This window comes from Prionailurus bengalensis, chromosome B2 (genome assembly GCF_016509475.1).
Source record: "Prionailurus bengalensis isolate Pbe53 chromosome B2, Fcat_Pben_1.1_paternal_pri, whole genome shotgun sequence".
Lineage (NCBI taxonomy): Eukaryota > Metazoa > Chordata > Mammalia > Carnivora > Felidae > Prionailurus > Prionailurus bengalensis.
Window position 1 is genome coordinate 119469821 of NC_057349.1, and position 13869 is coordinate 119483689.

General features: G+C 39.2%; 1 protein-coding gene across 1 annotated transcript in view; it reads right to left on the reverse strand.

Annotated features, from left to right (window-relative positions):
- Positions 1 to 5081: 5081 nt before the first annotated feature.
- MOXD1 (monooxygenase DBH like 1) overlaps positions 5082 to 13869 on the reverse strand; it is a 93293-nt gene continuing 84505 nt past the window's right edge. The window contains exons 11-12 of the mRNA XM_043592388.1: positions 8069 to 8237; positions 5082 to 7569 (exon numbers count right to left, since the gene is read on the reverse strand). Of these exons, the coding sequence (XP_043448323.1) occupies positions 7399 to 7569; positions 8069 to 8237 (340 nt within the window). The 3' untranslated portion in view covers positions 5082 to 7398. The remainder of the gene's footprint in view (positions 7570 to 8068; positions 8238 to 13869) is intronic.

Genomic DNA, 13869 nt, shown 5'->3' on the forward strand with positions numbered 1-13869 from the left:
GTATACAATATACCTATCAAATATTGCAAGTAAAGATGTGTACTATAGGTGAAAAGAAACTATGTCCTATGGCCATCAGAATTGATGCCATATTAGCTATAAAAAGGGGCTCAAAAATTAGAGTCGTAAAAATCCAACCTACAACCTCTGTTTTTCTCACTATATTTGAGTTTCAGCTTTTTTTGTTTACCAGTGTATTTCAAGTCTGTAGCAAAGTGTCTGACTCAAGGTTGAATATGACTGATGAAAAGTTAAATTTGTTTAAACGATGCATAGAGTTCTTGCAGAGTCCATATGTACAACCACATCTCAAGTAAGAAAAGACGGACTGCAGGAAATCTCTGTTAACCATAAACAGAGATTTTAAGAGAAGGAGAGAGAAAATTTCTGTAGCTAATGAGGAATCACAAGAGCAACAGAAGAAAACTGGCAGCCTGAGAAGTAGGCTCAGTATACCGTATTTGCCCAGTTCTCCAAGTGCAATTACTGTATATGGCTCCTGACCAGAGTCTGAAATTGTCAAAATTAACTCCAAACCCTGTGGTTTCATAACTTGGAGACTATGGAGTTTTAAAGAACAGAGTACTTCATATGAGGACTGAATGCATCTATGGAAAGCAACACCATTCTTACAAATCCACTGTGCTGAGTGATGGAATCTATGACTCTAGCATCTGTGACATTAAGCATTGGAGAATTTTCCTCAACTGTCCTGGGAAATCCTTTACACCGAGCCAGTGATGTAGATTCAGAGAGTTTTAGGGGGGGAAATTCCTCCACTGCCTCTTGTTTGCAAAGTGCATCCTCACAACTGCTCATGATTTCTGCTGAAGGGCTTCGAGCTGTTAAAGTTTACTTTTAAAGAATCAAGAACTAATGGACGAAGTAATAAAGAGACTGGGAAGTAGTGATCAAGATGGTTAGATCCAAATTAAAAGTGGAAATTAAATTAGAAAACAAAACCAAAAAAGGGAGAAATGAGAGAACAGAAGGTCAAAGAACCAAATGATTTCAAAATGGAAGGTGAAGTATGAAAGGCAAGCTACAGTAAAACAGCAATTTGGAAATTTTAAAAGGAAGCTTAGAATCATCTCTGTAAAAGCTTAACAGACTTAAGATTGATCTTGGAGCTAAACCCTCAGAAAGAAAGTTTAAGCTTCAGGTAATTGAAGTTAGAATTAGCTCCGATAGGAGCACCTGGGTGGCTCAGTTGGTTAAGCATCCACCTTCGGCTCAGGTCATGATTTCGTGGTCTGTGAGGTCTGTGCTAATAGCTCAGCCTGGAGCCTGCTTTGGATTCTGTGTTTCCCTCTCTCTCTCTGCCCTCCCCAGCTCTCTCTTGCTTGCTCGCTCTCTCTCAAAAAATAATTAAAAAGAAAGGAAGAAAGAAAGAACTCCAATAAAAGTAATAGGGAAGGAAGTAGAGTTGGTGTGAAAAGTCAGGCCAGGTTCTGTTAAGACCAGCAGATACACGGAACGCCCTCTAGTGGCTAATAGAGAGAAATACTTTCCTTGTAATACAGATCCCTCCCACACCACTCTTTAATTTCCCCTATCTTTCCTTATTCTTGCTTAACAGAATATCACTATATGTTTGGAAAAGTCTGTTTTTCCAGATATACACTATTAAAAGAAGTCAACTTACGGAATAATTGCTCAAGGTGATGTGAAGTTACTGGTAATCAAATATGGAAGAAAACGTTTCACAAAGCAATAAAAGAGCAGAATTTATAGCCATTCACATACAAAACTAATCATATGAAAGACAAGAAAGGTAAACTGGTTCATTTTAACTCTGAACTAGGATTTCAGTGAGAAGATATTATTTCCAAGAGGAAAAAAAAGCAAAATATGATGTTTTTCCTCCTCAGAAACATAGGACATAACAAGCAGTCATGAGAGATTCTCATGAGTCATGAGAGACTCATGAGTGATTGTCAAACTCACTCATATCTAATATTCATTTGATTAAGTATCATTCACTCAGCCAAAGTGATTTGGGTAAAGTCAAATTTTAGTTGATTATATCTGAAAAGTAAGAGAAAAAAAATCACCATTTCTTGTCTGAGAGTGTGCATCTCAATGTGAGATCTTGAAAAGAGAGGAAGAAAACTAACCTTGACAGCTCGGTGTGCCAGGTGCTATATCTTCATCACCACTTTTAATCCACAAGCAACTTTATAAGGTTAGATCTTATTATTCCCACTTTATCAGTGAGAAGACAAAAACTTAGTAAGTCCAAGTAATTTGGGTCTGACTTATCCACGTGTAGTTTGTAAAGTGATTGAAACGGGTCTCCCATGACTCCATGCTGTCTATTTAGCTTTTCTGAATATAAGCATTCACTTGTAAGAGCAGTTGTAATTAAATGAGAAATGTTGTGAAAACACTGCATGTTCCAAAGCATTATATAAATGCACAGCATTATTTTGCTTGTGGATATTTAATAGGGTTATTTAAAATTATTAAGGAGGCAATTGGTTCAACTCAGGCTTGCATCCTACACTTGTAGATTATTCCCCACCTTTTCCAATATCTTTTTTTTTTTGTATTCCGTCAGTTGCACACCATTAGTCTATGTCTATCGATCGTAAACTTTCCAAAGACAGACAGCCTTATTTGTCAACTTTTCTCAAATACCTTATTCATCCCGTGTAATTCGTTTTAGTATATTTCCTTTTACTATTTCCTCTTAAATTGCTTTTTAGAACTCTATGTATTATACTACCTCTAGATTGATAAAAATGTAGTGTTTGTGTGTTGGCAAAATAAGAACCGGAAGGAAGGAATAGACCAGTGGGCACACATGAAAGGCCTAGGACTGTCGGGCTATGTTTTGTAGTTGCCCATGAACAGTTTGGAATCTTCCAAAAACTTGTTACAGAAACCTGAAGATGTTCTGCCAGGAAGGTAGTGTGCCCCAAAGCATGTTTCTTGGTGAATGTTGCTTCACCACAGCATGATACATTGGGAGATGTTTCGTATTACACAGCTTCTCTTGGACTTTCAAATGTAGATTTATATTTTATTTTATTTTTTTAATGCTTACTTATTTTTGAGAGAGAGAGAGAGAGAGAGAGAGAGAGAGAGAATGCAAGTGGGGGAGGGGCAGAGAGAGAGAGGGAGACACAGAATCAGAAGCAGGCTCCAGGCTCTGAGCTGTCAGCACAGAGCCTGATGCAGGGCTCGAACTCGTGAACCACGAGATCGTGACCTGAGCTGAAGTCAGTCGCTCAACCAACTGAGCCACCCACGGGCCCCTTGTGTATTTATATTTTAAAGACTCTGGAGAATTCTGTTGTAAGCCTGTTTAACCCTGAAATAATTTTCCATGACTTTTTATATTTTCCAGAGAACACAGCTCTAGCCAGGGGAGTAAGGGTTGCTGCCATCAGTCTATTCAATTATCCGTTTTCTGCTCATGAAGTACCAGTTTGACTATGCTGGACTTGGGAGATGTTTCATAGTACACAGCTTGATTTTGTAGGGCTTAGATGATCAAACTAAGATATAAACTAGATTCATGGTCCAAGTCTATGGAAAAAGGATGGTCCTTGATGATGAATACGCTTTTCACAAAGCTCAATCTATTCAAGTGGAAGGACTGGCATTTATTCTGAATACTTCCGCTTTTCAAAGCGAAATGTTGGTGATGGGAGATTTTAGCTGACTCAGTCAGCTATGAGCCTCATCACAAGACTATCATCTCCATCACGGCAGAGACAATATCTGCTTTTGAGTTCTGAGGCCAACACTCTAGGGTAGAGCCTGGTTCCAAGCAGGCTTTCAATGGCATTTGTGAAACAGCAGTTATTCTGATTAGTGCTCCATTTGACAAAATGTGTAGTTGGCACCCCTCTACTGGTCTGATTGTTTCCAACTCAAAACTCTTGGAATCACTGAGCTAGATGAAAGTCAATTGTGCTAAAAATATGTATTTCAGCAGAGACAGCTTCTCCTCTATTTTGCTACAGGCAGCTTATAATTAAGCATTATACACCCAGCCCCTTTCACATCCTAGTGAGGCCATGTGACTAATTTTAACTGACAGAGTGAATCTGGAAGTGATTTGTGTCACTTTTAGATCATGTATCTCTCCATTAGCAAGGTGAATGCACAGGACCCTTAGGATCTGGGGTTGACGGAGTCACCAGCTCTCGAGTACCTGAATCACCTTAACAAGTAGAGTCAGTTACCAAATGAGTCACATGCATTGAACTATTAAATAAACATGAAACAAACCTTGTTGTGTTAAACCACTCATATTTTGGTATTTGTTGCATTAGCTAGTGCTAGCTTGTATCAACATATGGATTCCCACAGATATCCTTTCATGGACATATACTAGAAGCATATGCACCAAAAGGTTAATTCTCTAGGTAATAGGGCTAACAGATTTTGCTATTTCCTTTTTCAAAGTTACCATATTTTCTAGATTTCCTTCAGCGAATAGGCATTATTACACATGAGGTTTATAATCAGGGAAAAACACAAATAAATTATAAATATTTTTGAATGATTCCAAACTCCAAGACCTCTTGCTCTTTTGTTTTGGGGGTCCTTCCTCACTCCCTGGATTTTTCAAGCCCTTTGTTCTGGACCTCCAAACTAGGCATATGCCCATCTGTAGCCAGAACCGGCAAACTGAGGAATAATCCCCCAGCGGCATGTGAGGAATAGTCCCAACCCAACTTCTCTTCTCGCCTCTCCAAAATGGTGGGCTAATGCCTAGTGGAGAAAGACCACCTGGGTCACTGTACTGTCGGTGGATCCTTAATTATTTCATTCACATTTGTAACTTTGTATTCTGAAATAATTTCAAACGCCAAAGAAGAGATTTTTAAAAACCCTTCACCCAAAGTCTTCAATTGTGATCATTTTACTATATTTGAATTATCATTCTCTTACTGTAGATACATAGATAGATAGATAGATAGATAGATATAGACAGACAGATGATAGAACTCTGAACCATTTGAAAAAACTTAAACAAGTTGAAGACATCTGGCAATATTCATCTAAGTTCAACTCACAGTTACTAGTTTAAAATTCTTGAAAAAATACAACTATTAATTCTGTAATTTCATTCAAAGTAATTTATTGGAAGAAGATACTTATAATCACAGCAAAGTTTATCACACTGAAAAACAGACGGCTTATGTGTCCAACAATGAGTTTGGGTGAGCAAATCGTACAGTGTCATCATGTACAGGGCACTTACAGTGCTTCCCTATGTCGTCCTGTTTGCTATTCATCATTGGTCTCCATAGCCATTAAAATTGAAGTTCAAAGTTCTTAATAGGTCTGCCTCTGTGCATTGCATCTGTTTTATTATCACTAGGACTCTCTTGATCCTGCCTGAGACCACCTCAGAAAAAAAATGATCACCCCCAAAAACCCTCAACCTCACATGGCTTTGATGAATATTCGCCTTATCACATGTTTTTTCCCACCCTTCCTGCATTAAGAATCAAAGCAGGGATCACCAGACGTGGACACTCCATCCTCCACTGGTCTCAGGCACTCCTTCCTGCTGGCCGAGGAGACAGGTAATGCAACTTGACCAAGGGCAGCAGCAAAAAAGCCGGGGCTGTTCAGGAAGGTCTGCTCATTGTAAGAACAAACTAATTTAGAATTGATCAGAATCCTACCAGATTTTCAACAGATAGCCTATCCTAATTTCAAAGAGAGAGTCCTGTGCCTCAAACACATACATATTCATGAGAATTCCTAAGAGAAAAAGAATGTCAGCTTTATTCTTTGCAACATCAGCTGAAGAAGTTGATTCCCTGGTTCCACCAACGCAAGCGGCCAAAAGCTGTGTATCCCTTTCTAGCCTGTAGATTCACCTTCCTGACTCAGAACACTGAAAACAAACATATCGCTATGGAAGTTCCACAGGAAATCACTTTGCTCTGACATCTCAAATTCAGACATTCTGCAGTAAAATAAACACGAAATTTCAAACAGGGAGAGTTGGGGATTATCGTGTTCCTCGTATAAATATCTGTATGGAAAATCACAGAATTCGATATAGCACTTATGAAATAAAAACAAGTAAACTATGAGATACGCCTCATAAATAGTACAAACATTTCAGTAAGTGGATAAATTCCGACAACCAGAAAGGAAACACTCTAAAATACGGTATTTATTCAAAAGACGATATTGTTTGCAGGAGAGAAAGGGCTTAAAAGAATGGAATACAAAATGCAACATTTTCAATCAATTTGGCTGGAAACATCAGTACTGAATCTCTTGCTTCTCTCAAGGAGCATACAAGATACCACACAAAAACTTAATTTTATTGAGTTTATTCATACGATCCCAAAAGACTTTGCTTAAGAAATGAGGAAAGGACACACAACAACATTTGGCTGAACTATACCAAGGGAACCTAAAAGGAGACAAGATCTTCCACTGGTGACATTCTACTAAGGAAAGTTAGTTCATTAACTAATATAAAAAATAAATCTACAACAGCAACTGTGACTCAAATTGAGCCAGGATGCGGCACGTGTGACACCCAACGTGGTCAGGGAGGTACTGCAGGGACCTCACGCCCTCCTAGGTTGGCTCAGACTATCCCCCTTTGACCTGACACCTCATAAAGGACCCCTCACAGCATGGGGTTTGCAGCCAGCTACCTTTTCTCCTCAGCCTACAGTCCACCATATACCATTTCCGTGTTTCTTATAGCTTCTTTCTTTTTAGAGAGTGATAGAGCTCAAGATAAACTCACCTGTCCAGTGCAGAGCAGGGAAGGATAAAGAAATGCTTTGAGATGGGTTTGGGGTCATTTGGGGGTGCCAAGAGACTCAAATAAACCAAGAAACTAGGATGGGCATCTTCAAAAAGCACAGAGGTAAGGGGCCCATTGGGTTTTTCCCAATCCCATTGGATTGACAGTGAAACACAGAAAGAACCCTTGTTGCCCTGGGGAAGTCACACCCAAAGAACAAGAAAGAGGAAGGAACACGGGAAGAGAGTGCTTCCTCTTACGCTGTTAAGATGGAAGTCTTCTGAGAAAGGAATATAGAAGCCAAATGATCAAGTAAAAAGTGAAATGGCGATGATGAATGTTTACATAAAATGAAATATGGAAGGAAATCAGACACTCTTTCACTTCCACTTGACTTTGTCCGAATTTTTAAAAAGGTGGTGTTAAGTCAGTCCAGTTTTGCTTTATTGGCAATGGATACATTTTATCAGACGTATCTGAGCAAAAGAAAGAGAACCCAATCGGCATCTCTCGGGTAGACGGGGAAGGATGGTGTAGGGAGGAAGGGCGTGTGTGACGGGAAGGTCTCCACACTCCTCACGCTCTGCTCTTCATGTCCAAAGTGTCTTTGACCTGACACGTTCGGATCACAGAAAACACTATCCCCCAGCACAGAATTATGACCACAAGTGTGTGCTGAGCAACAGGCTGCAGAGTACCATGAAACACACGAGCAGCTCAAGAGGGTGGTTTCTGGGCGGAGAAGAGGAAGAAGAGGTTCCACACACCAAGGGCTCTGCTTTATACGGTCTTTCCACGTGTGGAGGTAATGCTGTCATCCCTTGAATCTGAAAATGAAAAAGTAAACAATGCCAGTGATTGAAGAGCAGGTTCGCGGCCAGGCTCGCTCAATGCCCCCCCCACCCCCCCCCCCCGACTTCTGCAGGGTAAAAGGGGTGGGTGGCATGGGTGGCTGCTTAAGGAGTCAAAGGTCAAAGGAGTTGGAGCCTGAGGGATTCTGAGGGACATGGAGAAGAAAGCCAGATGCGCCTTTGGGATGGAGAGACACAAACCAGGCTCTGTTGCTTTTCGAACCTCTCATCTCATCCTATCCCTGCTTCATTCCAGCCTTAGCTTAACAGCCAATCTCCCTCTTCAAAGGGAGTGGAATCAGGAGTTTTCGGTCAACCCGAGCAGTTATGGAACAAGTAAATTATCAGACATATCAAACGACAACTGAAACAACAGATTCATGGATATCTGTCTGTTCCTTAGATTTTGCCTGGAGGGGATTAGGTAACATGTGACATCTGGCTTCTCCGAAGATTCAAACAAAGTAGGGCTCACCGACCACTCCGCGTTGTCCGTCTTGGAGCATCTCACGTTCACCGGCAAGCTAAGGACAAGCTTGTTGAAGGAGAGACCTTCCTTTTTAGCCCATTTAAATTTATTCATTGCGTCCATGAAAGAGAGGTTTTTATACTGCTTGGGGCTTTTGATAATGAAAGGCCAGGTCCTGAAGTTAAAATAACCACAATTAGTCAGGTTCAGAACAAAAGCACGACACGTTTCCATCACTGTTCAACATTCTAAAATAGACCTCACGCTGGTCCATTTTTACACACATAGAAAACCTAACGCAACTGATAGACCCATCAGCAATTGCCAGAAGAAATACATGCCAAGTAAGGAGTCTTTTGGAAAGAATGAAATTCCTTATTGTAGTACCAGATGGGTAATACCCTAGACAAATAATTTTGACTCAGAAAGCTTCCCCAGCCTCACAACTCCTTGCTTATGTGTCTTGGCTCTAGGTAACAACGTAACTCAGTACACGTTCAGTTCTGTAGAATGTAACGCCAATGGCGTAATGAAGAAATCTGTAGGCTTTTTTGTAAGAGACAGAAATTTCAATTCCACACAGTTGAAAAGCCTGACCCCTGCTGGCTGCCTTGTTTTGGCTTGCCTAAGAGATAATAAATGTAACAAATCTGGAACTGAACCAGTGTTCTAAAAATTCTACTGAGAAAAAAATACTCTTGCTTCTACTCGCCACTCTAAAAAAACACATTAATGTCCAAGAAAGGAAGAAGAGATCCCAGAAGAATGATACAATCTGCTTGAAAAGATACTCTTCCAGTGATGTCTTTGATTAAATGTTAAGTTTTGTGTTATTGATTCCTGAAAAAAAGAAGTGTAAGGAAGTGTTGGAACACCACCAGGATTTACATGAATAAATCCATGGGTCTTCCTAGAGATTATCATGGGTAACCAGCAGGTATTTGGCTCCCACAACATCCCAAGAAGCTATTTCAGTGGTTTTGGTAATTACCAACCAATTAATTTCCAGTTGAGGCATTTACACTTTTAATATTGGATCTTCTTCATTTATTTATGCCTTTAATTACTCTCTCTCTTACACACACAAGCTACTCAGACACTTGGAATATTAGCTTTTTAATTAAATTGAACATCTTTTATTGACCTTTTAGAGATAATAAATTTTCAATGTCTAAAATAAAATTATTTCCCCCTTACTCTAATAAGTGAAACAATGAGTAAAACATTGGGTAATATACAAGGACCTTTACATTCTTCATTTCTAACTTCCTTTTTCTTGTAATTAAAAGCAGTATATCTTTGTTGAGTTTTAAATGCATTATTTTGTACAGAGACCTTAAAGTACCTAACTTTAAATAAAGAAAAGGCAATTGGCATCACACTACACTAAACACAGCTAGCAATGACCGAAAATCTATAGCATTCAAAATTTAAACATCCTGTGAAGACTTGTAGAGATGTCAATCAAAATTCGTATAAAATAATAACTTGAAAGGGGCCCATTATGTTTACATACAAAGTCCTTTTAAACACACGAAAAATTACAGGTAGGTTTTATTAAAAATAAAAGTTTTAAAATCAAATATTAAAGGGGCGTCTGGGTGGCTCAGTCGGTTGGGCATCCGACTTCAGCTCAGGTCGTGATCTTGTAGTTCATGAATCGGAGCCCCGCGTTGGGCTCTGTGTTGACAGTTCAGAGCCTGGAGCCTGCTTGGGCATCTGTGTCTCCCTCTGTCTCTGTCCCTCTCCCGCTTGCGTTCTGTCTCTGTCTTCACAGAAATAAATAAACATTAAAAAACTTAATTAAACATTAAAAATAAAATTTGCTTTTCAAAAAAATAAGATGTCTCTCTTGAAAAAAAAATCAATTTCACAACCAGGGAGAAATGCTGGAAGGAAATCATCAGCCTGTAATTCCCTAAAACACCACAAGGTGGCACTGGAATCTGTACTAAGGCGCTAAAGCGGCTTAAATCCGCTGCGCTGTCTGCTGCCTTGCAGGTAAGAGTGAATAGAGTATTACACGTAGATGAAATCGTAAAGCTTTGCTTCTAGAATAAATCAGGAAACTAGTTGTTGGGTTTTTTTTTTTTTTTGAGATTTCACAGCATAAAGTAACAGAAGTGCTGTCAGCAAACTTGCTAATTTACTGTAAATATATGAAAAAGGATCTAGAAAAGGGCAAACCTAATGGCTCACGTGGAGACAGCATGACGGGCTGGTGACCTCGGGACATGGCTCTCTCTCGTATGGCAGCTTGACTCATATTTATTGTCTCCTCTCCATTCCTGCTGACGTCGTTCAGGCCTCTATTCTATAATGACATCACCCCAACAAACCTCCCACCCTCTCCAGCCTGCTACCCCATATTTCCTGATTACCCCTGGAGAAAAAAGAAGAAGAGACAGAAAGAGGAGAAATCCTGAAAAGGTAAATATTTTTCCTTTTTTTTTTTTTTTCAACGTTTTTATTTATTTTTGGGACAGAGAGAGCATGAACGGGGGAGGGGCAGAGAGAGAGGGAGACACAGAATCGGAAACAGGCTCCAGGCTCCGAGCCATCAGCCCAGAGCCTGACGCGGGGCTTGAACTCACGGACCGCAAGATCGTGACCTGGCTGAAGTCGGACGCTTAACCGACTGCGCCACCCAGGTGCCCCTAAATATTTTTCCTTAAAAGACTAAGCTTTAAACTAGAAACAGGTAACTTTGAAGTAGAAAGTTCTGCTCTCACCTGGGACCGGGAGCTGGTTAGGAATATTGGGAATGGTCTAGAAATTCAGTTACATTTCTGCATATCTGAGCAGTGTGTAAATGTCTACCCAGATGCATCTATAAAGAAGAGGGTATTATTTATATATCGCTGTAGTTGATAAAAACAAATTATATTAACATGATGATTTATTATGGGTGAGAAGTCTTCCTTTGCAAATTTAATTGACAAGTTGATTTAACTATATATATATATATATATATATATATATATGAAATGAACTTAGACTACCCTAAATAATTCGGGGAAAAGAAAAAAAAATGGCAAAATTTTGGGACTTACATGCTCTTATTTCAAGATCTATCATAAAACTATGATAACAGAGAGTGACACAAGAGAAAGGCTAAATATGAACATCAATGAAACAGAATTCAGAGTCCAGAAATAGCCAGTATATGATCTAATGATTTTCAACAAATATTACAGAGCAATTCAATAGGAAAAAGGTAGGTTGTGTTTTTTTTGTTTTTGGTTTTTTAGTCAAATGGTTCTTGAATAACTTGATATTCATGTGAAAAACAATGAACCTAGATATTTACCTCTTAACACACACAAGAATTTACTCAAAATGGATCATCAACCTACATATAAAAGCTGAAAACTGTAAACTTTTTAGGGAAAAAAAAAGGCTATTCCAAAGAAAGCTCCTATGAACATTATTGTATTAGTCTTTGTTATGGACACATGTTTGGCATTTTCTGAGCTAGCACGTAGTGGCTGAAGCACTGCATTAGATACTAAATTTATGTTTACCTCATAAGACTCTCAAAATATTCTCCGAAATGATGTACCCTTTACATTCTTTACAAAAAAAAAAACAGGAGAAAGAAATCTTGGGTAGGCAAAAATTTCCTACACAGAATATCAAAAGTACAAAATAAAAAAAAATGATAAAATGGTCTTCAAAAATACAATTAAAAAATGAAAATGAAAATCTCCACAGACCAGGAGAAATTATTTGTAAATGTATCTGACAAGAAGCTTCTATCTTAAGTATAAAGAATTCTTTAAAAATATAAAGAACTTGGGCGCCTGGGTGGCTCAGTGGGTTAAGTGTCTAACTCTTGACTTTGACTCAGGTCATGATCTCATGGTTCTTGAGTTCGAGCTTTGCATCAGGGTCCACACTGACAGCACAGATTGTGCTTGGGATTCTCTCCGTCTCTCTCTCTCTACACCCCGCTCCCTTCGCTTGCTCTTGTGTGTGTGTGCTTTCTCAAAATAAATAAATAAACTTAAAAAACTTAAAAAAAGAAAACAAGTAACCCAATGAAACAATGAACAAAACTCTGAACACTTAAAAAGAAACATATAGGGGCGCCTGGGTGGCGCAGTCGGTTAAGCGTCCGACTTCAGCCAGGTCACGATCTCGCGGTCCGTGAGTTCGAGCCCCGCGTCGGGCTCTGGGCTGATGGCTCAGAGCCTGGAGCCTGTTTCTGATTCTGTGTCTCCCTCTCTCTCTGCCCCTCCCCCGTTCATGCTCTGTCTTTCTCTGTCTCAAAAATAAATAAACGTTAAAAAAAAAAAAAAAAAGAAACATATATAAATGACCAATAAGCATATGAAAAGTGGCTCAACACTGTTAGTCATAAGAGAAATGGAAAATAAAACCACAATAAGGCACCACTACATACACATTAAAATAAATAAAATCTAAAATATCAATAATATAAAACACTGGGCATAATGTTAAGCAATAGGAGCTCTTACATTATTGGTGAGAATGTAAAAGGTACATCATTTTGGAGAATATTTTGAGAGTCTTATGAGGTAAACATAAATTTAGTATCCAATGCAGTGATTCAGCCACTACGTGCTAGCTCAGAAAATGCCAAACATGTGTCCATAACAAAGACTAATACAATAATATTCATAGGAGCTTTCAGAGACTGGAAACAACCCAAATGCCTTTTTTTTTTAATTTAATGTTTATTTACTCTTTGAGAGAGAGACATAACATGAGTGGGGGAAGGGCAGAGAGAGAGAGAGAGAGAGAGAGAGAGACAGAATCGGAAGCAGGCTCCAGGCTCCGAGCTGTCTGCACAGAGCCCAATGCGGGGCTCGAACCCACGAACTGTGAGATCATGACCTGAGCCGAAGTCAGATGTTTAACTGACTGAGCCACCCAGGCGCCCCAGACCCCAAATGCCTTTCAACTGGTGAGTCAATAAATGAATTTTGGTGTGTCCACACCAAGGAATAGAACTCAGCAATAAAATGGAATGGAATTCTGACACGTGCACCAGCATAGATGAATCTCAAAAACCTCTAAATCAAAGAAGTCAGGCATGAAAGAGTACATGCTATAAGATCCCATTTTTATAAAATCTAGAAAAGATTGAACTAATGTGGCGACAAAAGGCCAGTTTGCTGTTTCCTGGGGTTTTGTGTGGGAAGTGGGGTTGTCTCCAGATAGCAGAATAGAACTTTTGGGGGTGATGAAAATGTCCTATATCTTGTCCGTGCTGGGGTCAAGTAGGTATACACATCTGAGAAAACAGTATAGTTAAAACAGGTGCATTTTGTCGTAAGTTCTACCTGTAGCAATTGGACGTTAAAAAATAAATAAGAAAACAGAAATCAAAACATACCAACAGGCCGATGGAAAAAAAGCGACAGAATGCCATACATTTTATAATCTAATTGTTAAAGAAGAAAGCCAGGAAGTCTGACCTAACAAGATATAACTTCTAATCCTTTTGACACCCCAAGAATATGTGAATATTGGGAAGCCCACAGTAAAGTTGTCTCCCTAACTGTAGAGAAGACCCCATGATGTGAGGCCTCAGACGTTCCTCTGTGAAAGGGGATTCAATCCCAACCAGTTAGGAAACTTCCTTGGGGCGCCCCTGGCTCGCTCGGTAAAACACGTGACTCTTGATTTCTGGGTTGTGAGTTCGAGGCCCATGTTACGTGTAGATTACTTAAAAATAAAAATCTTTAAAAAAAAAAAAAGAAAGAAAAAAGAAAGAAAGAAAGAAAGAAAGAAAGAAAGAAAGAAAGAAAGAAACAAGCCTTCCTCAGTAGATTTTCTAA